Source organism: Artemia franciscana, chromosome 14 (assembly GCF_032884065.1).
Source record: "Artemia franciscana chromosome 14, ASM3288406v1, whole genome shotgun sequence".
Taxonomy (NCBI): Eukaryota; Metazoa; Arthropoda; class Branchiopoda; order Anostraca; family Artemiidae; genus Artemia; species Artemia franciscana.
In genome coordinates this window covers 3,939,737-3,966,168 of record NC_088876.1, presented here as the reverse complement: position 1 = coordinate 3,966,168, position 26,432 = coordinate 3,939,737, and the positions used below count along the sequence as shown (strand labels likewise).

General features: G+C 33.8%; 2 protein-coding genes across 6 annotated transcripts in view; both read right to left on the bottom strand.

Annotated features, from left to right (window-relative positions):
* Positions 1-16,188, bottom strand: part of LOC136035196 (zinc finger protein 271-like) — a 47,529-nt gene extending 31,341 nt beyond the window's left edge. The window contains exons 1-2 of one of the 2 annotated variants that reach the window (XM_065716784.1): positions 5,783-5,876; positions 72-276 (exon numbers count right to left, since the gene is read on the bottom strand). In XM_065716784.1, coding sequence (XP_065572856.1) covers positions 72-136 — 65 coding nt within the window. In that variant the 5' untranslated portion in view covers positions 137-276; positions 5,783-5,876. Of the gene's footprint in view, positions 1-71; positions 277-5,782; positions 5,877-16,067 lie in introns of those variants that run through there. The other variant, XM_065716787.1, reaches the window with a different exon arrangement.
* The window catches only part of LOC136035195 (zinc finger protein ZFP2-like), a 33,691-nt gene continuing 20,570 nt past the window's right edge, over positions 13,312-26,432 (bottom strand). For 3 of the 4 annotated variants that reach the window (XM_065716779.1, XM_065716783.1, XM_065716780.1), the window contains 4 exons: positions 24,124-24,294; positions 23,244-23,402; positions 21,975-22,133; positions 13,312-16,304 (listed from right to left, as the gene is read on the bottom strand). In XM_065716779.1, the coding sequence (XP_065572851.1) occupies positions 14,968-16,304; positions 21,975-22,133; positions 23,244-23,402; positions 24,124-24,294 (1,826 nt within the window). In that variant the 3' untranslated portion in view covers positions 13,312-14,967. The remainder of the gene's footprint in view (positions 16,305-21,974; positions 22,134-23,243; positions 23,403-24,123; positions 24,295-26,432) is intronic. The other variant, XM_065716781.1, reaches the window with a different exon arrangement.

Genomic DNA, 26,432 nt, shown 5'->3' with positions numbered 1-26,432 from the left:
AATAGTCTAATCCTTCATCAACTTACACTAGCTAAAATGGTTGAATTTTATAATTGGAAAAAGATATTTACTGATGGATCTGTCTCAAATGATGGGAAGGCATCCATAGGCATTTTTTCTGAGTGGAATGGCTCATCAGTTGGGATTAGAGTTTCAGATGGAATCTCCATTTTCCATGCAGAATGTCTTGCTCTCCAAAAAGCTTTGGATACAGTGCTGGAAGTAGGATCAGGCTCATTTGTTATCTTTTCTGACTCTAAAAGTGTTCTTTCTGATCTAAAAAAGAGGCAAGGAAAAGTTATTCCAATTATTGTTCATCTACAGGGAAAAATTCAGAAAATAATGTCTTCTGATGGTCTTCAACTGAAAATGGTCTGGGTTCCTTCTCACATAAGGATTAAGGGAAATGAAATTGCTGACAGTATTGCAAAACAGGCTATCCACCACCCAATTACTTGGAAGGTTGCTCTCACTGTAAATGAAACTTCAAAGTTAATAACCTCTGCTGCAAGTTCTATTAGAATTAATAATAGATGTATTGCAACAACAAATATTTATGTTTTGTCTTTTGAGGGGCATTATATCCCACATCACCTTATCCACCCAAATAGGAAAATTGCAAACTCTATTTTCCGTCTGAGAACTGGTCATGCAATGACCAGATCTCGTCAAGCACTATATCATCTTACAGATAGCAAGTCATGCCCTTTTTTTAGGTGTGTAAATATTGATGAAACTATAGATCACATTCTCTCAGAATGCCCTCGTTTCACAACTGAGAGAAATATTCTGATCAGAAAAATTGAATCATTGGGCCTGAAGACGTCCACTCCTCTCGTTTTAGGTTTCACTCGTGTTAGTAAAGATAAGGAGTTAAAAATATTGGAGGCATTGGGAGTTTTTGTGTCTTCAACAAAGATTTTCAACTAGTTGTAATTTCATTTTTTTTTTTTTTTTTTTTTTTTTTTTTTTTTTTTTTTCAGTCACAAGAGTGTGGTGAGAAGAGAAGATGATTTGATTTATTTGATTTGTATGTTCTTTTCGTTTCTGTGATTTTAAGTTTAATTATTGTTTGGTGACGCAGAGGGCGAAAGCCGAGCGTATTTTCTCTACAACAACAACAGGAATCAACCATCAGATTGAAAATAGCTTCCATGTAGCTCCTAATCACTTTGCTACTTCTGCAAATTAAAGTACTGAACATTCTTTGGCTCTGTCTGATGGAGGAGCAATTTTTTCTCTTGCAGATAATGCATGCATAATTGTCAAAACTTTGATTTTGGATAGCTTAGGTCAGACACTGGGTATATCTAGCATTTACTATTGTCTTTGCTAGGCCTATGTCTAACAATAAGTAAGGCCCATGACTTTTTTATGATGGCAATCAAGATCAAAGGTCAGCAATAGATTCAAGGATCAAATTTTCTGTGGCCTTTGAAATCTAGTGTTCATGCAAATTGGGTGATCATTAGATTTGTAACATAGTGCATATGGACTGCTGCACTAAATATATCTCTAGAGAAAATAAAATGTAAATGTCTCCAGAACCATCCAGACCATATCTAGTAGGCTAATAGAACTGAGATTTCCCATTACAAAGCTGCTGCTAAGAATTAGAAACACAAAGAATTGAGATTAGAAGGCAGTTGTGTTTTTGGGCCTTGATTATTTAGACCAATTAGATTTTTCCTATATTTTACCACCTTTTAGCTGAATTCTTTTGTTTTGCATTTGCTTTGCTAAAAAATTGTCTTAAAAAGTTCCAAGTTTAGAGAATTATGTTAGTATTTTTCTTGCTGATCAGAACAATTGTCTTTACAAATCCTTCTGTTTAAAGCATTTTAGAGAGATTATAAGTGCACCATGGGCTTATTGCAGTATCAAATGAGCTTGTGGAAAACAAATGGAACATATAATTTTTCTTATTTTGTATTATTTCAAGACCAGAATATCACAAAACTAAGCTTTCATATTGCTTATTGTATCTTAAATAAATACAATTCCTGATGGAGTTTTGTTGATACCTGTCTTAAATTTAATTTGTCTAAATAAAATGCATATTGTTTATGGGCAGCAACTATGACTTGAGTTTTTTTTAATTTTTTCTTTTTTCAAACAATTGTTGTTCTGTGGTCACATTTGTGTTCCCTCCTAAGTGGCTGGCTCTCTAGCTTGAGAATCCTTTGTCCAAAGGGCACAGGTTTAATGCCTGGCATTACCAGATTATTTGGTTTGGGACAGGGATTGGTGATGTGACTCTGATAGCTCAGCTAGAATTGGCCCAACTTTAAAAAGTTACCTAAAGAAATGTGGGGACAGTAAGCAGGAAGGGCATGCAAAAGCACAGGATGGCTGGCCCCTATTTTTCCTATTGCACTTCCTGGCTAAAGGATCACTTCATCCTTTCCTGGGCTCCTGACTTGGCCATATAAGCTTTCTCTTAAACTTATTAAACATAAATACAAATGAAGAAATGACAGTAGGGTAGTTGTTCCTTTTCAATAAATTGTTGATGTTTAGACAAGAGTGTGGGTCCTGAGAGATGGCTGGTGAATGTTTTGGAATGTTTAAAAATTTAGGCAATTGCTCAGGTTGGCAAATGCGCACAAAAGTAAAATTTTGTGAATGTTTTTTCTTTGTGACTGTTATACTTATGTAATGTCAAGTATTTTATAGTTAATCTTTATTGTTTTATTTTAATTGCAATGGCCCTAGGACTTTAGTGTAATTAAACCAACTCACATCCACCCATTTTCTTCAAACCGAAAGGAGTTCTATGTTCCCTAGCTTCAATAAATTTATATACAATTTTGAGACCAAGGGTTACAAAGTAGGTCAAAACTTGCAAATGGAACTGTGGTGCAACTAATTAATTTGTAAGGAATGTATATCAATTTAAAGAATTTAAAAAAATCATTTGGAATTCAAACAAGAAAAATAAATAAATAGAAGTATCCCTTTACAATCATCTAATGAATTGTCACAAATGTAGGTCACTATTAAGATTGAAATGAACAAAGCTTCAATTATGAATCTGTTTTCTTTCAACAGACAAAGGGGCAAACTCCAAGCTTTGATAAATTCAATCTCATTTTTGGGCTCTTTTCAATGGGAACTTTCTTTGGATTTTTTTTACCGACTAAATACAGTAGGGAAAGCATCAGGTATAAGTGACTTAAGAGACTTGACAACATTTAGAAAAAGCTACATGCAACATGATCTAAATAAGGATGCTATTGTAGAGTATCAAAGAGAAGTCTACAGGTATATCCCAAATACAGTAAAGGCATATTACAAAGAACAAGAACAGGTTCATAGAATACCATTGAAGTGGTAAAGAAACAAGAAAATTGCAAAAATTGAGATTATAAGATTAACAAAAAACTATGAAAATTGAAGTACAGTACTAGCCTCCTTCCAACAGGACAAATAAGGGGATTCACACCCCAAGGCTCTGACTACTTTCAACTACATGTTTAGGAGCCAAAAAAAATTAAATACATTTTTTCACATATGTCAAATATGACAGTTGACTCGGGAGTTTAAGGTCAGGGATTCAACACTCTGTGGTGCCACAAATGGAAGGACCTTTGCTGTCATAAGCATTGTTAATCCTAGCACACACCCACACTCAAATATAACATTCTGTAAAATCATAAACATCTTAAACAGCAAAAATAAAAGACTTTTTTTTTATTTTTGATAAATATTATTTGAAAAAGGACACTACAAGGCAAATATCAGGTTCATCAGCATGCTAGATTTGATGTGACAATGATAAAACTTGTTAAATCTTTTCTGGGATCAAATGTGTTAACTATAGATAACACAGACATTGCAATTTCTATTTCTCCATCCATCTGTTTGATTGAGATTCTGAGACTATGACCCTAGGTCAAAAAGGCTAACGCTTTTAAAGTTTTTATCATTGACCTTAGGTCAAATAGGGAAAGAGGAGGGGGTTCTATACACAAAAAGTAGAACATTTTTGTTGATTTGCTGAAGTTAGTGAAAGGAGTATCAAATCAAAAAGTTTGTGGTAACAAAACTCAAAAAAGGAGCAACCCGGCTCAATAGTAACCAAAACTCAAAAAATGGAATTTTGATACCAATAGCTACATCAAAAGAATCGCATTTTAATGCTGATTTCAAATATATAAGTTTCATCAAGTTTAATCAAAAATTAAAGTTTCACATTAAAGTTTGTTACTATTTTAAAAAGAAGAGTTGACAGAAAGAGTCAAACTTTAGCCTAAAGAGTGGGGCATTGATTAGGAAGCAGCCCCTTTCATATACAAAGTAATTTCTGTTCGTTTTAAGTTTTAATGTCACTCCTTACTTTCAGTTGAAAAAACTTGTTTTTTTTTTATTTAATTTAAATGAAAGATGGAATAAATGTATATAGCAAAATATCACCAAATTGGATCCTACTAGAATTTATCAGATTTGTTTAGTATAATTTCAAGAATGGGTAAGGTGCTGTCTCTGATAGTTGAGCAAGTTTAAAAAAAAAATCCTTTAGATCAAAAAGCTTAAAAATAAATTTGTGTCTGATACACAATATAGTTAAATATATGTAGTTAAAGGAAAAGCTGCCATATTTTTCATCCCTGGGAAATTAGTTTAAAGCCCTGTCCTGATTAAAAGAGGTAGCTCAGATTAGGTTACTCAAACATGATTCTAAAGGAGATAGACCATGGTTAAAATGCTAGTACTGCACTGATACTTAGTCAATTATAGCTATTTCAGCTTATTTGCATTGTATGTTAACAATGGGTTTGCAGCTTTAATGTGATGATTGCTTGAAGACAGGATTATCACCCTATTTAGGGTAGATCAATTTTGCTTGAAAGAAAATCATTTGGTAAAATTCTAGTTTATTGACTTCTTGCTATCTCAGAAAGGGGTCATGTTAGGAAAATGAAACTTTCAGAGATGCATCTACAGGCTAAAGTATGTCCTTGGAAGGTACTTTGAAGTACCTACCTTTACCCCTTCTCCCTCTAGAGGTCTGCAACCTTCAAAATATGTGTTATAAAAGTGAAATCTTGCAAAATAGATCTGTTGAATGAAGTACAACAAAATTGTTTTCAGCTTCACAACTTTGCTCAATCCAAATTTATAAGGTTTCAAACATGTGCCAATACATTTCCTAAATTTTGAAAAAAAAACATTGATATGGCTCAGAATTCTGCTCATAACAGGAATTGCATTTTCAGAACTAAAGGCAGAGAAAAAGCAACTGGTAACTAAAACTTAAGATAAAATGTTGTTTTGTCAAAATTTCTATTTTGACAAACCTGTTAAACTTGTCAAACCTGTCAGATTGGCGAATTTCATGGCTCTCTAGAGGGAGAAAGAGTGGAGGTGGGTACTCTAGAATTCCTTCTTAGGATATACTTTAGCCTTTAGACCAACTCCTGAAAGTTTCATTTTCCTAACCTTACCCCTTTCTGAGATAACAAGAAGTCACTCAACTAGAATATTAACAATCACTTTAAAACAACAATCAAAAAACTGCTGATCAGCTATTACTCTGCTTAGAGATAATCCTTTAGCAGGGCATAAGAAATTTTGTGTTTTCTCTTTGTTTGAAACAGCTTAATTTTTTTGCTTCAAGAATAACAGAACAAGAAGTCAATGATCATTGTATTTAGCAGTTATTATACAAAGCCATATGATCACTGAGTAAGGTGAAGATCTACATCCTTAATAATAATCATCAAAAAGCTGCTGATCACAGATAATTTTTTTTTAAACTGAGATATTCTTAGCCACTTACACTGGAAGTTTTTTTTATCACACATTTTTGGAATTTGAAATCTCTCTGGAAACAGATCTTTCTTCCTTATTCTTTGGTCTTCCTTATGCTTTGGATATGGATCGCCACTATCTTTCTTTAGTTTCTTCTAAAAAACCTTAGATAAATGCTGCAATTTCGTAGAATTTTTTCGTGGGGTTTTTGACATCATAACCCTGCGATAATTACTGATGAAATTCTAGTCCGGACTGAGAATTCTTTGAAGAATTCCAGACGGATGCGAAATTAATTCTGCATACTTGAGATTTCGGACACGCTCATGATGTCCATTCACCTCCTATATACCCAAATGTGGAATTTTTTGTCAGAAGTAAATTCATAGACGCTTGTCTGTTTGTTTTATTTCCGGGAGTGATCATATCGAACTACGATTCTGGCGTTGGATGCCGGAGAGTTTTTCCACTGAGAAATTTCTCGTGGGAAAAGGAATTCTTCATGCAGGTGGAGCTAAATATCCCGGCATTATTTAAAATACAATCAGAAGTCATAAGTTTTCTCAGCTGAAAGTTAGGAGCACAATTACAAAAAAGAAATCATTAAGTATATGAGGGAGGCTAGCCCTTTTAAGTACTTCACTCTTGATGCCAGTTTTTTTTTCAAAGCTTTTAAAACATTATTATTCTAACCAGGGGCACAGCTACTGTGTTTTTATTGGGGGGGGGGCAGAGGGATGCGATTGAGGTAGGTGCTATTTAAGTGGTAGTGAAAAAACTAATTATTTAAAAAACACGCTGCATGGTAAATTTAAAAACATGACGCAATACATTATTAAAGATAAAGACTTATTAAACTATCATTAATTAAAGTGCTGATGCTTAGGTTTCGCTAAAATTATTCAGCAATAAGGTGCTGCAGACGAGCAGTATAGCGTCAAGCTCTCGGTGGGCGAAGGTGAATGTCATATGCACTCGGCTTTTTCAGCCAGATCCACCATTGGTGATGCCGTAGATATCCCACTTCATTTCCTCCAGGCCGACATCCAGCACAGGATACTCAATCTCATAATTGAACCAAGCTCTACTTTAATAGTCCCGGGAATAGAGCTATTCATTTACTCATAACTTTGAATGATTTTGACTCTATAAGATTAAATTTATTGGGCTGAACTTATAATATGCGTGATTTATTTAAATATTAATATTTTTTTTTTATTAAATTGATTTACTTTGTGGGCTCGCCAATTTACATTAATAAATAGCATTGATATCAGCGGGCAACATAAAGCCGAGAAAAAAATCAGACAGCGCAATAGCGCTGTCTATTAAATTGTCGCTATTTAAATAGAGACTGTATGTCAAACTTGAAAGTATACGAAAAACAACTAAAATTATTAACTTATCCGTTGAGCATTATTTGACAAAGAATATGCATAAAATCTGAGCGATTCTTGGCATCATTGCGGCAGAAACTTTAGATTAATTAAAAATTGTCAAGATTGTCAATTGGAAGGAAAAATTTACCCCTAGAGTTTGAAAATGACCTTCCCCTTTGTATCTTTGTTTAAAAAAAAAGAATTCTATAAAAATTACACAAAAGCTTTTCTTGTGTAAATCAGGGTAAAGGACTCCCGGAGGGGGTTACACTGAATATCGTTTTTATGTCTATAAATTCCCTTTACAAGCCAAGCTCGGTCTGATAACTGACAACAATAGTAAGAAAAAGAAAGGGTTGGTGCTCCTTACAAGTGCACACAAAGTTTCTAAATTATGAGAAAATATACATATTTTGTTTAAATTCACCTTATTCTATTCTTAGCCGTCCTGGCCGAGTGGGTTGGTGCGCTGGATTCGGGATCCCTTGTCTGAGAGGACGCGGGTTCGAATCCCAGTGTACCCAATTCTTCAGTTTGGGACGGGGGTCAGTGGCGTGACTCTGTAAGCTTAGCCAGAGTCGACCCAGCTCTAAATGGGTACCTGGAGAAATCTGGGGAAGGTAAACAGGAAGGGTGTGCGAAAGCACAGGATGGCTGGCCCCCAACCCCCCATTGCACTTCCTGGCTGAAGGGCCAAGAAACAGAGATCAGCACCGCCGGTACGGACTGTAAAGTCTAATGCCGTATCCTTTACCTTTACCTTATTCTATTCTCAGCAGACACTTGGTACAGCATGGTGACACAGAGATATATGTCCTACAATAAGCCCTGGGTTGAGCGAAATGTGACTAATTTCAGTCATAATTCTTGGTAAATCTATGTCGATCTTTTTTTTTTACTGGTTAAAAGGAACATTTAGAAAAGCGAAAATAGCTAGAAGTCAGCATGGTATTATACATAGAGGTAGTTTTACGTTTGTGGGTTAGTATGTGAATCCGAAACGTGAGTAGTAGGACGTTATCAGCGCATATTAGACATTTCAAAGACAAATGAGATTTGGAGGTTCAATTAAATACTGGAAATAAAAATCAAGTCAATTAAATGATTCCTGGAGCGGATCCCCTTCTGCCAAATTCCATGACCAGACTACAAACGATTTGACTTATCTTGTTGTAAATCATTTATACAACTAGATAATAGTTATTTTATTTCGTTATAGAAAGCATTAAGTCTTATTTTCTTTTTTAATTATTTTGTTTCCATTCAGGAAATTATGTTCATTGTATATTCACCTTCTAATTCTTCAATGATTCCATTTATACCTTTTTTGCAGATGGTGTATCCATTCCCACTATCGAAATTTTTAAAACAAGAGAATCTAATAGGAGAGAATCACTGATAGATCTTAGGAAGTAAAAGCACCTTTAATATCAGCTGGGAAAAAATAACCCGAGCAAATGTGGTGAAATAGGAAGCATAGAATATTTTTCAGTTTTGATATTAACTAGGCTCACATTTTTACTTGATGATAAGTTTTCAAAAACAGTATATTTGGAAAAATATTTATGTGGAACATATTATGAAGCCTAATAGACCCCTATTTTTTCTTTCTCCTTGTGTTAAAAACGAGGTTGAATCGATTAAAAAAAAAAAAAAAACTGCCCACAGTAAAGAGCCGATTTGACACTTAAAACGAGCAAAAAATTTTAAAGCTACTTAATAGATTATAGTTTTTTCCAAAATATTAGAGGGGCAACTGCCCAAACATACAATCGTGAAGAAAGGAAGAGAACGAGGACAATAAACAGCCAGTGAAAAGATTAAAAAATTATGCAAATATTTTGGTCAAGACCTCCGCCTGACCGTCCTGAGTGCAAAATAAAACTGATAAAAATATAAAATTTAATCCTTAAATCAAAACACAAAATAACTGAATTAAAAAACACAAGTCAAAATGACATTCCACAATTTGATCTTACGTAAAGCACTCTTAAAGGCTAATCGCTTTCCTGGTAGATTATTATCAGAGATTCTATTTGATTGCGCAACGCAATTTTGTTGCCTTTGGTTTAGGCCCATGGCTTTGTCGATTGAGGGTTTATGTTCCGATAACCTCTCCCCTAATTGTGTTGGGTTCTCCCAGCATAGAAACAGCCACAAGAACAGAGAATTCTATAAACACCATTACCCGGGATGGGGCTGATTTTATCTTTGCTGCTGTTCTAAAAACTCTGTATTGTATTTTAATTTTTAACATTAAGTTTATACTTTTAAAGGATTCTTTTCAGTTTGTCACTCAATTTTGGGATGTAGGGTAGGAATGAAAAGTTTCCTATCGTTCACCAACGGGAGTATATCTCCTGGGTTTTGTGGAGTTGATGCATTCTTTTTTGGCTTTTTTTGTCTTTTTTCAATAATGTTTCCAAGAATTTTTATGGGGTACCCAATGCAAAATAAAATGCCCTTAATATTTCAATTCGTAGACTATGCGAGGCTCCGAGCATATTCTTATTACTCGGTCAACCAAAGAAATAACTGCTCCTCTTTTTACGCAGGGAGAGTGGCTGGAGGAAAAATGCAAATACTTATTGTTATGCGTAGGCTTTGTATAAATAGAAAATTCAAGGCGAAGAGACTTATTGAAAATTAAAACATCTAGAAAAAAAAGTTTGTGGGAAAAAACACAAACTTAATGTCACCTTTAAAAATTTAAAAACGATAGAGCTTCTCAACAACGGCAAAGATAAAGCCGGCCCCATTCTGGGTAGTGGTGTTTGTAGAATTCCCTGTTCTTGTGGCTGTTTTTACGTTGATAGAACTCAACATCAATTGGGGGAGGTTAGTGGAACATAGGTTCTCAATTGACAAGGCCATGGGGCTACGCCGAAGGCCTGAAATTTTTGATTCCGCCTTAGCTCAACATTTGTACGACAATCCACAACATTTCGTTTTAATTGACAACAACTTCATTATTGTCCCCGTTAAAGGCCTCATGCAAGTTTGCAAGGAGGCAGTTGAGATAAAAAAAAAAAAAAAAAAAAAAAAAAAAATACATCCAGCGAAAGGTAGCTCTCAATAGAGACACTGGAGAACTTTTTTAAGTCCCATTGATGATAAAATTAATAATTCTGATCGTTTTTACATACATCCACAAATCATGTGGTGCAATAAAAAAGAATCTCTGATAAAAATCTACCTGGAAAGCGATTAGCCTTTAAGAGTGCATTACGCAAGATGCGAAATGCCATTTAGACATGTGCTTTTTATTCAGTTACCCTTTCACCGTTACTCAGAATGGGTCATCCTATTTTAGTTTTGTTTTAAGTCATTTTTTATATTTTTATCAGTTTTATTCTGCACTGAGGATGGTCAAGCGGAGGTCTTGACCGAAATATTTGCATAATTTTCCAATTTTTTCACTGGCTGTTGAGGGGGCAACCACCCTCAAATACGCAGTAATTTGTGTTCGTTTTAAGTTATCCTTAAAGCTGATTTATTTTTTTATTATTTATTTAATTCGGAAAGGATTCAAAACTGTCAACCAGTTTGAAGTAGAGTTTCAAAATTTGTCCAATCTATATATATAAAAATAAGTTGTCTGTGTGTCAGTCTGTGGATCAGGTGACGTCATGTTTCTGTGTCGGCTGACGTCATGAAATTAGTTGTCGTCATTTTTGTTATGACGATGCTTAGTATATTGTAAAACACATTAATTTGGTTAATAATATACCATTTAAAACACCAAAATGGACATGCTGGAGTAGTCACTCGGTGAGAGAGGGTGTCAGAACGGATAATGAAGGTCCCAGGTTCAAATCCTGGTTATGCTAAAATAGGTAAAAAACTAAAAACTAAAAAAAAAAACTGAAAAACTAAAAAAAGGCAAAAACTACAAAATAAACTAAAAACTAATAAAAAAAATAAAAAAGCTAAAAAACTAAAAAAACTAAAAAAACTAAAAAAAAGGTAAAAAACTAAAAAAACTAAAAACTAAAAAAAAAACTAAAAAAAAGGAAAAAACTGAAAAATAGAAGAGAAAAAGAAAACTAATAAAATTAAGAATAAAAATAAAAAAAATAAAAAAGATAAAAACTAAAAAAAAAGTAAAAAGAAAAAACGAAAAAAAACTAAAAAAGCTAAAAAAAAGGGGGATATAAATGACGACCGGGACACCGGGACAGGGAATGGTCGAATAGCAATCACCATCAACAAAGCTCAAGGGCAATCATTAGAATCATGAGGTATAGATCTGAATACGGATTGTTTTCCCATGGACCATTATATGTTGCATGTTCAAGAGTCGGTAAACCTGACAATCTATTTATATGCACAGACAATGGGACAGCAAAGAATGTTGTATATTCGCAAGTTTAACGTAGTTAAAAACATATATATATATATATATATATATATATATATATATATATATATATATATATATATATATATATATATATATATATATATATATATATATATATATATATATATATATATATATCTATATTCACAGGTGGGACATAGGGACACAACTACAATGGCGCGTAACTAATATGGCACGTAACGACTTACGCGCGCGGGGGGGCTTGGGGGGGCGCGAAGCGCCCCCACCAACTAGGTGTTGGGGTGGCGCGAAGCGCCACCCCAACAGCTAGTATATATATATATATATATATATATATATATATATATATATATATATATATATATATACATATATATATATATACTAGCTGTTGGGGAGGCGCTTCGCGCCCCCCCCACGCGCGTAAGTCGTTAAGCACCATTGTAGTTGTGTCCCTATGTCCCACCTGTGAATATATATATATATATATATATATATATATATATATATATATATATATATATATATATATATATATATATTTATATATATATATATTTTAACTACGTAAAACTTGCGACTATACAACATTCTTTGCTGTCCCATTGTCTGTGCATATAAATAGATTGTCAGCTTTACCGACTCTTGAACATGCAACATATAATGGTCAAACAATCCGTATTCAGATCTATACCTCATGATTCTAATGATTGCCCTTGAGCTTTGTTGATGGTGATTGCTAATCGACGATTCCCTGTGTCGCCGTCGTCATTTATATATCCCCCTGTGCCCCCCGGCGTCCCCGTTGTAGTTGTGTCCCTGTGTCCTGGTCGTCATTTACATTCCCTGTGTCCCGGTCGTCATTTGTGTCCCGGTGTCCAAGTCTGTGATTTCTCTTTTAGGGTCCCGGGCGTCATTTATATTCCTTGTCTCCCGGTCGTCATTCATATCCCCCTGTGCCCCCCGGCGTCCCCGTTGTAGTTTTGTCCCTGTGCCCCGGTCGTCATTTATATTCCCTGTGTCCCGGTCGTCATTTGTATCCCGGTGTCCCGGTCTGTATATACATTCGTTTTTTAGTTTTGTTTCTCTCCTTTATTTTTCATTTTTTCCCTTTTTTATTTTTTTTTTATTTTTTTTAGTTTTTTAGCTTTTTTAGTTTTTTTATTAGTTTTTAGTTTTTTTTTCTTTTTAGTTTTTTTGTAGTTTTTACCTTTTTTTAGTTTTTTTTTACTTATGTCCTGATCGTCATTTATACTCCCTGTGTCCCGATCGTCATTTGTGTCCCGGTGCTTTGTTGATGGTGATTGCTAATCGAACATTCCTTTTGTCCCGGTCGCTTTCTCTTTGAGTGTCGTCATTTATATTCCCTATGTGCCGGTGTCCCGGTCGTCATTTGTGTCCTGATGTCCCGGTCTGTAATTTCGTCAGTTGAAAACATGACGTCAGTCGACACACAAACATGACGTCACCCGACAGACAGACCCACACACACACAGACAACTTATTTTTATATAGATAGATATATATATTATATATATATATATATATATATATATATATATATATATATATATATATATATATATATATATATATATACATATATATATATATATATTGATTTTTGATGATCCCCCGGTTGTCAGTACTTACAAAATGTGGTAGTGCCCTAAAAACTTCATAATTTTGAAATACAATAAACATCTTAAAATGTCAGTTTTCAGGTTTGAACAGTTCCTTGATGGATGCAGGTTTTTTTTTGTCCTTTGTAGCCTACCTTTAGCAAGAAATGCTAAAAGCGAACAAAAACCACGTAAATTAAATGAAAAGATGTTCAAAAAAAATGAACTGAACATTGTTATCAATAAATACAAAATCAATAAAATATGTCAAAACCAAATTGCGATAACTTTTTCAAAAAGAGTTAAAAGCTAAAATAGGTTAATCCTTTTTTTTAACGTAAAAGTATCATCATTTTGTTGTGAACGAATATTCAACTAACTAATCGAAAATTTGTTCAAAAATTGTGATTTTTCTTAAACAGGACAAAGGCTTTTGTTGGTAAAATTCCACATCTAAGAATCTATTTATAAGAGGCAACACTATAGCGTTACCTATAATAAAGGTCGTAAAGCTTCAATGGGATATGTTTAGTTTTACCCAGAGGCTGTTCATATTTTTCCCAGAGGGACGAAAAATAAAGAACGTTTTTTTAAGGTCATTTAAATCAGAATTTAAGGTGGAAATTAATAGTGAATGGGAAGTGTCACACTTGGGTTAATGCAGATATAAACTTTTCCATGTTGCTAACTTGTATAGTTTTTACAAAAATAAAAAAACATATGCATATAATATATTACAACAACTTGTAACAGACTTCCACAAAATGGGAACAAATGAGTTTTAATATCAATTTGTCCTGATTTCACGGGGTTTAAATATGCGAAATTTGGTTAAAACACGTTGGAGGAACATTTCATATACTTACTCAAAGGAAAAAGACAACAATACGGCAAAAAGAGCAATCGCTTGATTTTGAAAATAGTAATCGTGGTATTTTTCTTTACAATCAGGGGAGACCTCTATAGCATTTTTTTTTTTATGAGGAATGGGGGAAATAATTTAAAGGATAAGTCTTGACCTTATATTGCGACAATAATTAGGTAAAGATTATAAATACCAAATGTTATTTTACCATAAGTAAATTAAAAACAAGTCTCAAATTTCTATTTTTTTAGAAGGATACTCAGGAATTTTACATGAATCAGTTAAGAGAAAAAGAAAACAAAGTAAAATAATATTTCAAAACTTAGGATTTACTCAAAGATACAATCCTATGTAGAAAACTGGCGATTTTATCTTACAGAAAAATAAAATAAACAAGTGAATTTAAGAAATTTCGATCCAGAGTTAAACGTTAAAACATACATTTCAATAAAAAAATACATTTTAAATAATAAACATGTAGGCATTTATATTGTGGCTGAAATACCAAATTCTAAATCTAACAAATTTCAAATCATATTTAAACGTCAAAATAATTTAAATAATTTTACATGTCAATAATTTAAACATTTTAAAAATAACAAACTGTCCTAGGTAGATATTTGTATTGTGACCGCAGTAATTATTAGGAGCAGAACTTGATCAAATATAATGCCAAAAGCAAGCTACTCATGTGGCTGAAGCATTCATACGAATGATACTTCTAGTGAGTCATAGCTTGATCAAAGTGGATGAGCTCTGTTCATTTACGTACCCTCCTTCGACGCCCCAGTCTGTCTCAAACCTTATTTTCGTAACACTGTTTCTCTTACCAGGGCAAAAGTGACACATCTAAAAGAGAATTTTTAAATGATATTTCAAAGATGGTTTATATGAAAACGCTCTTACACATACTTTACATTTAGACGGTTTTTCACCCGCGTACGCTCTTCGATGTTCATCCAAATTCCTTGATTCAGTAAAGCATCTCCAACATATATCACATTAAAACGGTTTCTCACCTATATGCAGTCTTTGATGTTTATTCAAGTTGGCCGATTGAGAAAATGCTTTGTTGCATGCATCACACTTAAACGGTTTTTCACCTGTATGCACTCTTCGGTGCACATTCAAAGCGGACGAGTCAAAAAATCTTTTCTGACATGCATCACACTTAAACAGTTTCTCACCCGTATGTACTCTTAGGTGCTTCTTTAAATCACCTGCTTGAGAATATCTCTTTTCACATATATCACATTCAAACGGCTTTTCACCTGTATGCACTCTTTGGTGCACAATCAGACCTGATGAATCAACAAATCTCTTCTGACAAACATCACACTTAAACGGTCTCTCGCCCGTATGTACTCTTTGATGTATGTTAAAATGACCCTTTTGAGAAAAACTTTTCTGACATATTCCACACTTATACGGTTTTTCACCTGTATGCACCACCCTTTGGTGCAAATTCAAACCTGACGAATCAGCAAATCTCTTCTGACATGCATCACATTCAAACGGTTTCTCGCCCGTATGCATTCTTTGATGTTTGTTTAAGTGGCTCAAACGCGAAAACTTCTTCTGACATAAATGACATTTAAATGGTTTTTCGCCCGTATGGACTCTTTGATGTATGTTAAAATTACTCTTTTGAACAAAGATCTTCTGACATATACCACATTTAAATTGTTTCTCACCTGTATGCAATCTTTGGTGGTTTTTTAAATTCCTTGGATAGGAAAAGCATTTATTGCATGAATTACATTTATAAGTTTTTTTGGCTGTTTTAATTCTTTGACGTCTTTCAAACTTTCTTTGTTTTTTACCCTGCAATCGAGCATTCAAACATTCGTTCTGATTATTTACGCGTTTTGCTTCATAATCAGATTCTAATGAATTTGAGCAACCACTTGTAGATGGATTCAGTGAATCAGCTGGAGACGTATTATCCAGCAAGTCTAGGTTAGACACATTTATTGAAAAGTGGTCTTCTAAAATTAGGTGTTGTTTCAGATCAGTAATAGGTTCTTGTAAACAAATTGGACATCTTCTTGTTCCTCCCATTTTGTGTTCCATGAAATGAACAACAAAATTACTGTACTCACGAACTACGGCGGGGCAAATGTCACACTCTATCGGTGAAAGTTCTTCACAGCCAGTGTCTATATGAAGATCAAGGATCAAATATGATTTCTCTGCTTTTCCGCAGGAACTACAGCGCCAAATGCCCTCACTTAATTCTTCAATAGCCTTCTCTGTCAGCCTTTCCACCATAACGATCGGTTTCGGTCCTAAGAGGTCCGGCTGACTTAAACCATCAGATATAGTGGAATGCGTTATCTCTATAGTAAAGAAATTTTTACTGTAATCAAATAGACAGAAAAAATTAATATATTGGAAATATAGAAACGATAAATGAAAGAAGTGCTTCTTAAAAGTTAAAATATTGGGATATGCATTGTGTACCACTTGTTTCAAAGGTAGAATTGAAATTTAAATGACAAAGAAGGAAATACACACCACATCATTTTGCCTACATAGAATAAATAGAAATTGAATCGCAAAGAACATCTTTATCAGTTATAAAACTTAAAAGGTGTTGAGGTCATATTTTTTATAACATTATATATTTATGTAGGTTTAAACAAAAAAAATTTCTCTTCTAAGACACTGTTATGGCTGATATTAACTTTGAAGGTAGTTCTCATATGTAAATAGCGAAGAAGACAACACTGCCTTTCCACTACAAACACCAAAAAACAAGAAGAACAATAGGGAATTTCTCAAGACAGTGGGAAACAAATTAGAATGAATATTTCGGCCCTATGTCCAAGGGCCGTCCTCAGCAACACAAATAAGAAAAAACAACTTACTATAGGATAAAATCAATAAAACTAAAATGAACAGTTTTTCAAAGCAGTCCCAGCATCCTTACCTCAGCGAAGTTCAACCAGGATTAATAAATAAATCGTGATGAAACGAGGCAATTCATTGAAATGAAAGAAAATTATTTAAAAACACGTTTTTAATTCCAGCCTAGCTTTTTTCGCTGCTGATCTCATAGGTCTATTTGTGACAGGTTCTGTGTAAATATCTATTGGTTTTTTATAATATTTCGTAAGGTCATTTTTAATTAAACTTGTGCATAGAGCATTTAGTGAATATTCTCCTAAATCCCTATTTAAGAAAATATTATTATTAATCTTAAGTCTGGTTTCAATTGCTTCTCGAACTACTTGCTTTATGCCTAGATCATTGCTAATAATGGCGGATTCTTCAAAAAGTATTTTGTGGCTAGGATTTTCAAAAACATGGCTGCTTAAAGCAGAATCAAAAGAAACAGAAGTAATATTACAGAGCTTCGGTGAATTGGATAATATTACTTCTGTTACTTTTGATTCTGCTTTAAGCAGCCATATTTTTGAAAGTCCTAGCCACAAAATACTTTTTGAAGATTTTTGAAGAAAAAGTTAAAACAAAAAACGATGTAACTCGTACGGAGGAGAAGGTAAGAAAGGCCCTTGGAGAGGTTGATGAGAAATATCACCACCATTTTATGAAAACTAAGAACGGACTACTAAAAGATCGATGGGGAATTTCGGGGAGTGATTATTCATCACGGGGAAATTAATAGGTCGGTGGATCCCCAGGGTAATTTTCCAACGGATCAATGGAGAAAGAATGAGACGCATCAAACCTTAGTGATAAGGCTGAAGAACTTGCAACCTTGGTCAAGATGTAGAAAGCTGTAGCGACGCATAACCAAAATAGGGGCACGGCCGCCATGTCTAAAAATAAAATGCTTAATTTTTCAGTTCGGAATGGGCTTTATCAAGGAGGCACACTCGTGCCTCTAAAAAGAGGCGACACACGACAATGTTAAGCGATCTTCGGTTCCAGTGGTCACAGACGGATGGGGAGGGATGCATTTCGTAGCCCGAGCTCCAACTAAGAAACCTGCAAAATTTCATCCCCCTCCAACTTTTCCTTCATGGGGAAAATATGGCCGAAAGTTTCGACCTGTCAACCCAAGCCCCCCTTTAACGTTGTCCAATCGGGCTGAAATTCACAAGTTAAGGTCCCCTAGGGCCCAGGAGCTTATCCGCAAAATTTCAGCTTGATCCGATAACTCCTTCCCTGTTTTCCAGAAACCACGCATAGCCACTTAAAATTCATTTACTTTTTTTTCCTAGACGCCTACAGGTCACATCCGACATCGGATCTGGGTGTACGAAGACTCATTCGATGCGGAATTCTCCGAGTAAGTGCCCATGAAAGTTTCGTAGGAAAATCTTAACCCCCCGAAAGTTTCGACCCTCCAACCCCCCCCCCCCCCCCACCCCTTTTAACGTTGTCCGATCGGGCTGAAATTCACAAGTTAAGGTTCCCTACGGCCCAGGAGCTTATCTGCGAAATTTCAGCTCGATCCGATAACTCCTTCCCTGTTTTCCAGAAACCACCCATTAGCTATTTAATTAACGGATTTCTCTCCATAAGAGCCCATGTTAATTTGAAATTTTTAAAATCTATTGAGAAGTTATATTTACACACATGCAAGTTATTAGCTCAGTTGGTAGAGCGTGAGACTTTTAATCCTCGGGTCAAGGGTTCAAGTCCCTTACGGGCGGTTTTTTTTCACAACATCAAAAAAGTTTTGATAACACCTGGACAGCTTATCATTTGAGAGATAACAGAATATTAGCTTCTTATGAGCAAAAGAAACATTTCGGTCATTCTATCTATTTTTTTTCTATTTTATACAATGATTTAAAAGCGGGGGGGGGGGGGCGGCAGCCAACCAAGTTCCTCTCCTAATTCCTGTACGAGGAGTACAGGAATTATTAAATTACATCCACCATGGATTGTAGAAAAACGTACAGAAATAATATGAAAAAAACTTCGTTTTCTTAAAGAGTTAAAGAGGCTGCGTCCCAAAGTCGAACCTTAAAACGTACAGGAATTAGAAGAGGCAGTTGGGGGGCTGCCGCCCCCCAAACCCCCAGCTTTTAAAGACTCTTTTGTACAGGTTTTTTTTTGGGGGGGGGGACTTCATTGTTACTAATTACTAGTTTCGGCGCAATGGTTCTCCTGTCCTCTTGTGTTTAACATTTTTCGAAGTTATTCCATTATTCATTCATTTCAATTTTTTGTTAATTAAAAGAGGGCCTTTCCGAAGCCAAGAGCTGGGGGTTAGCAAAAAAACAAAAAACCTGTACAAAAGAGTCTTTAAAAGCTGGGGGTTTGGGGGGCGGCAGCCCCCCAACTGCCTCTTCTAATTCCTGTACGTTTTAAGGTTCGACTTTGGGACGCAGCCTCTTTAACTCTTTAAGAAAACGAAGTTTTTTTTCATATTATTGTATATAAATGTAATGTATTTTTTAACTTTCCCGCCGGAATCGATGAAAATTATCCATGTTTCTTAAAGTCGTAGGTAATGAATTCCATGCATGGGGTCCTAGATGCCGAATAGAAAATTGAAATCTACGGGTAATAGCAAAAATGATAGAAAATTATTGTATTGTTGAATCTTAGTAATAGCCATTATTACTGAATCAGGGTTCAATTTGAAAAAAAAAATGTTGTAAAACAATTTAAATATTTAATTAAAAATGGTTTACTTTTCCTCTCTTCTTAAGTTACAGCTATAGCTCAAACAATATTTAAAAATAAACACTTAACAGAAAAATATTCGCAATTACAAGGAGATTATATAATCCAAAATATACTAGGTATATATAAATTTTAATCGAAGAATTCAATAAGTATATTCAGGTAGACACCAATAGCTGCAATAGAGTCAATTGAACATCATACTAAAGATAAAAGAAGAGGATAAAAGAAATCATTCCACGCGACAGAACATTATTGTTTTGTTGATTCTAAATAATAGTCAATATTTCTGAATCAGTGTTCAATTTGAAATCATTTTTGCAACACAGTTTAAATCCTCGGTTACCCAAAATTGAGTTCTAATCCGAAATAATCCAAAAATCCGACTAATCAGAAATATACTAGGAATACATAGATTTAATCGAAAAATTCAATAGGTCTATTGAGGTAGACACCAATAGCTGCAATAGAGTTAATTGAACATCGCACTAAAGATAAAAAAAGAGGATAAAAGATGAAGGCTAAAAGAAGAGGATATAAGATGAAGGATAAAATATGAAGGATAAAAGAAGAGGATAAAAGAAATTATTAACTGTGATAAAATATTATTGTATTGTCGAATCTAAATAAGAGCCATTATTTCTGAATCAGTGTTCAATTTGAAATCATTTTTGCAACACAGTTTAAATTTTCGGTTACCAAAAATTGAGTTCTAATCCTAAATAATCCAAAAATCCGACTAATCAGAAATATATTAGGAATACATAGATTTAATCGAAAAATTCAATAGGTCTATTGAGGTAGACACCAATAGCTGCAATAGAGTTAATTGAACATCGCATTAAAGATAAAAGAAGAGGATAAAAGATGAAGGCTAAAAGAAGAGGATATAAGATGAAGGATAAAAGAAGAGGATAAAAGAAATTATTAACTGTGATAAAATATTATTGTATTATTGAATCTAAATAAGAGCCATTATTTCTGAATCAGTGTTCAATTTGAAATCATTTTTGCAACACAGTTTAAATTTTCGGTTACCAAAAATTGAATTCTAATCCGAAATAATCCAAAAATCCGACTTATCAGAAATATACTAGGAATACATGGATTTAATCGAAAAATTTAATAGGTCTATTAAGGTAGACACCAATAGCTGCAATAGAGTTAATTGAACATCGCACTAAAGATAAAAGAAGAGGATAGAAGATGAAGGCTAAAAGAAGAGGATATAAGATGAAGGATAAAATATGAAGGATAAAAGAAGAGGATAAAAGAAATTATTAACTGTGATAATATTATTGTATTGTTGAATCTAAATAAGAGCCATTATTTCTGAATCAGTGTTCAATTTGAAATCATTTTTGCAACACAGTTTAAATTTTCGGTTACCAAAAATTGAGTTTCACTCTTTACCGAAATTACAGCTATTGCTTCAAAAAATTTTTAAACATTAACAAATATACTAGGTATACATTTTTCGATTTAATCGAAAAATTCTATAAATATTTTCTTGTAGACCCCAATAGCTACAATATAGTTAATTAAATGTCGCACCAAAGCTAGAGAAGAGGATAAAAAAAGAGAATAAAAAGAAGAGGATAAAAGAAGAAGGATAAAAGAAGAAGACCGGGACCTCGTTGATATGTTTACAAATTACACATACATTTACACAAGATCGCACAAACTACACAATATTTTGATGTACATTAGTACATCAGCCCTAAATAAATACAGATCGCAATTAGGGCCTTGTTGGGCCCGGATAAAATAAAATTTGGAAGTAGGAATAACAGCCCCACCAGGTCTCTATAAATATTCAATAGGACATAATCAACAGAAAGCCCCGAAGGATGAAACCTTCGGGAATCATTAGGCAAAGATTCACATTAAACGGACTACAACATTAGTATTACCAGCTTGTCAATAAGGATCGATTTAGTTGCTCGCCAAATTGGCTCTTCAAACATAAGTTTTATGGATAATCAGCCACTAGAGTGAAGTTTCTCTCATTTTAACTCGTTTAGGAAAAAAGAAGTCAATGTTTTAAAATAGGCCACACATGGCCATCACCATTTTTAGTGTGATAATTATTGTGCGTTTCCAGTTCACTGCTATAATTATTTACCTTTAATAAAATTTAATAAATATCTATTTTTTTAAATGTGCAGACTTAAAATTGTTGACACGTCTCACGAGAAACACTTCGTCTCACAGTTTTTTTATGCTTTACATTTTATTTACTTTGAAATACTTGACTAGGATTCAAAACGCAAACTTGGTCTTACTCTTACACTTTTAGCAATGCTATTTAAATGCTTTAAAAATCATGAGAACCTTTTATTGAATGCAGAGAAAGAACTTAGATAATTTTTTTAACATGACGGTGTTAGTTTAAAATGTACCTTCGTCATTGCTATTCAGTTCCTGGGAGTCAGACTCAGAGAGTGAATTAATAATCATGGGTGATACAACAACAGGTAGATTTTGATGTTCGTGTGATAAAATAGAGTTGGAGGTTTCCTTGAGCATTTCTGTGTCATTTGATGAAATATCTTCAGCTTCTACAACAAAAATTGAATTGGGAATGATTGAGAGCAGATTATAAAGAAAGAATAATTTAGAAAAAGACTATATATCAAAACTAAAAGATGAAGCAAAATGCCTGAAAAAAGGATGATAATAAGATGACCAATTAGTCAAAACTTAGTTAAAAATTAAAGAGTAAAACCACAACAGAGAGCATTTGAATTATTGTACAATCAACTGGCTAACTAGTTTTGATAATTAACTATCTCTTATTATTCAAAATTATATCTCAGCCAAGACGGTAGCCATGAGGTTAGCTCCCCCCCCCTCCACCACCTGTTCAAGTCCAGAGCATGATTTGAGCATTTGAGCACTGCATTCCTTTTCCTATTAAATTTTTCTCTTAAAATTGGGGGAATTTTTCGCACACAATAACGGCTAAATAGTAGAGACCAGAATTTTGAATTAGAGATCAGAAGATTAGAGACAGATTATGATAAAACTAAAGTGAATCAAAAAGATGCTTAAAAAAAAATCAAAAGGGATAATTTTATCATTACAAAACAAATTTCACGAATTACAATTTTTCCAATTTTTTGGAAATTTCACGAATTACAATTTTTCTAATTTTTTACAATTTTTGCACACAATAACAGCTAAATACTAGAGACCAAACTTTTGAGTTAGAGATTAGAAGATTAGAGTCAGGTTATAATAAAACTAAAGAGAATAAACTAAATGCCTTAACAAATTCAAATGGGATGATTTTATCATTACAAAAAAAATTCACGAATAACAATTATATCGAGGGATTTCACATCCAAACAATAGCCAATTGAATTTTGTATATCGAAATATTTGGAGATGACAGATTTATAATCATTCAGAACCAGCTCTTAGAGAAATTCATCAGTTGTTTTACCATTCAGCTACTTAGAAAGCGCTTTCGACTTGTTAAGGTGAAAACGTCTCATAAGAAACTTAAAATTTTACAAGTATTATGTGATTAATATTTATATTACTGTTAGCTTTTAGTAACGCCATTTGAAAGCTTTAGGTAATATTTATGATTTAACCTTAGACAATAAAAAACTTCTTAAAAGAAAGTGATTCAACAAATGACAAATGAGTTACTTGAATTATACCTTCGTTGTTCCTATCCACCTCTTGGAAGTCAGATTCAGACGACAAAGGAGAAATTATGGGTGAATTGACCATAGGAGAAACTTGACATTGGGGTGATAGAGTAGAATTTGATAATTCCGTAAATGTTTTGGTACCACTTAATGAAGCATTTTCAACTCCTACAACAAAATAAATAAAGGAATAAAAAAATTAAAAATTATTTTTCAAATATCCTCAATAATTTACTCACAAATCATGAAAATAAAATAAAAGAGATTCAGCTGTGGTAATCAAAGCAATTAAAAAATGTCACTAATTTCCTACAAATTTAATATTAGGATAATTCAGAAAGTTTGCTAAGAAATATAAAAGAAGGAAAACTTGAACTTAGAAATGATTTAACTTTGCGTCATATATTCAAGAGTAATTAACTCTGAAATAATTTATTCATATTATATCTTCATTTATTGCAAATGTTTGGATGTTTAGATTACGTATTTTGTTAAAGCAAAAGTTCCTGTGAGGTTTATCCAGACTCCCAGCAGTCAGAATAGTAATAAACAAATTCATGTCTCAATTTAAAAAAACAAAACAAAACAAAATTAACGCTAGAGTTTTAGGATTTATTTTCTACGTTTCAGAAAAACATGTTAACCAAACCTCTTTCAAGTGACAATTTGCAAACGTTCCTGTCGGACCCATAGGCTGATAGCAAATGTTTTGTTACACCCAAAGCTGGTTTAGCAATAATTGAAAATTGATACAAGATACAAGGAAATTTCCATCAAGTTTAGTTTACAGCCCAAGTATTTAGCCCATTTGCCCTATGTGTTTCAATAAACCATTATCTGAATTTCAATCATACAAAATGCTTGAATACCATGAATGCTTGTCATGTACCTTTATTGTCAAAACATGTTGAGTCCAATTCCTGGGTGTCAGGTTCAAGTTTACATGATCCAGAATATTCGGAGAAAGTGTCAGCAGGAAAAACTTCCTGTTTAAGGGACCCATAAAGGTCAGAAGTGTTGAAAATCTCCTCACAGTCACCTGGTAAATCATTTTGAACTTCTGAAATAAATTACGAGTAAAAAGGACGTAAAACACACTCAAAATTTGTTATAAGACATTGGTTATATAAAAAGATAAAGAACCTCAAAAAGTATTGAGCAAACGACATTTGACTTGAAAAAAGACCACACAAAACTTCAGGATTAACGATTGAACAAAGGATGAATTCTGAAAATTTTTCAATAGGTTAAGCAGGTTAAAAGACAGAGTGAAAGAAAGCACATACATTTACATAGTTAAAGAAAAAATAAATGAAATCAGAGGCTCCGCCGACGGCTCATGGCACCGCTACGTGGCAGGCTTGTATATATTGATTCTCATTATCACTTGTCTTCTGTCTGCATTTGTTGTCCTAGTGAAACACCATGTAGACCTACAACTCCTCCACTTCTGGCATTTTCACACTACCTTTGGTAGAGTTGTTTGTGTCTCTCAGTATTTCTTCTATGAGACCACATAGTTTAAGAAATTTGGAACGTGTTCTTCAACAGCTTTATTGGGTCTAAAAAGTACATTTGGCCACATGAAGGTGGCTCAGAATTTTCAGGGGGTTTGCAATGAATACGCCATTAAATTGATTTTGTGATCGATTTATCCAGCCATTATGAACAGTTGACGGTTCGATCATCGCTTACGTCGAATGAAGCTAAAGCGAAACATGAGTTCAAGTTTCATATTCGTTCGTGGAATTTTTTAGAGCGTGTAATATCCTGAAAAAGGCAAGCCAATTAATTTGAAGATTACGGAGGTGGCAATGCAATTCGACCATGGCAGCAGCAATCTTTAAATGAATAACCCTTGTTTACAACTCTTTCCTTGGGAAAATGTAGGGTTTCCAAGTGAATACATACAACGTTAAAGAACACTTGCTTAGTTTATGGCCTCCTCGTAGGTTTTTAGTGGGTTTTGTGCCATAGTTCGTTGGCGTTGAAGGTTGCGACGGCCTTGTTCTCCAAACCTAATGTTCATTTCTTCTTCATATTCCTTTTTGATGCATTCTGATACCTGCTGTTGCATGCCTTCTGACCACAAAATTCTTTTTTGTTAATTTTTAATTTTAATTCCTTTTAATCTTCATCGTTGCGTGTCTTCTAACCACACTTTTCTTTCTTCTTTACTTTGGATTTTCATTGCTTAAGACAATTTTTTAATTTTCCTTTGCTTCATTAGCTCATATTGGTCTAGTGCCATTTGATGGACTAGACTGTTCATTTTCACCCACTGTGAATTTACATTGTTCGCGTTGTTCTCTTGGTCTTATAATGTTAGATAGTTCAGGCGGTTGGACAAAATTTCTTCCTGTTCCAACAAATCATTATTTATAAAAACTGTAAATTTTAGTTTTTTAGGTCTTCCTCAAAGCCGATTTGTAAATACTTACACAACCGCTATCTCTTCAAAAATAGACTGATGTTAGGAGACCATGCATGGAACACGCAGCAGTTTGTTCAGCAACAAAAATGTTTCACAACAAAATATAAGTTTAGAAGACATATTAATTTTAATTTAATAAAGAAACATGTTATTTTATCGTCTGTGAAGAATAAACAGGAAGGAAGAAATGAATTCACGACAGATTTCCTCGATCAATTAAAATGCCCCAATAGCAACAAAGAAAAATAAGAGGACATATCACAGCTGTTCATGTAAAAACGTGATTTTTTCTTATTGGTCAATGAGGGGGTTGTATTTTTTCTATTTATGGCTTTACCAATGGCAATTTCAAGGGTGTACTTTTTAATTTGCTAAGACGTCATTTTCAAATAAGGCGCAACTGAATGACGCGATGCATGGGGCTGCTGGAATAGTGCGTAGTTCAACTGCCAGATTCAATCTCCTATGATGGGCGCGGGAATTCAAGGAAGGAAGGGGAATATACACTTTTATATTAACGGTAAAGCCGGTAAAGCGGTAAAGCTACATATTCTGAAAATGATTCATTCAGAAAAAGCACGTCTAAAGGCTGAGAAATCTAAAATGGCCAAGCTTTCGGTTCCTTAACTAGTTCTGTAAAAGCCACCTTTGTTCAGCTCAACTTTGATGTGTTTTATAAGGCTATTAAAAATATAATTTGTATTGATTTTAATTGGTAATAATCGGCTAATAAATCAAGAAAGGGCACAAATCCTTACTTTCTT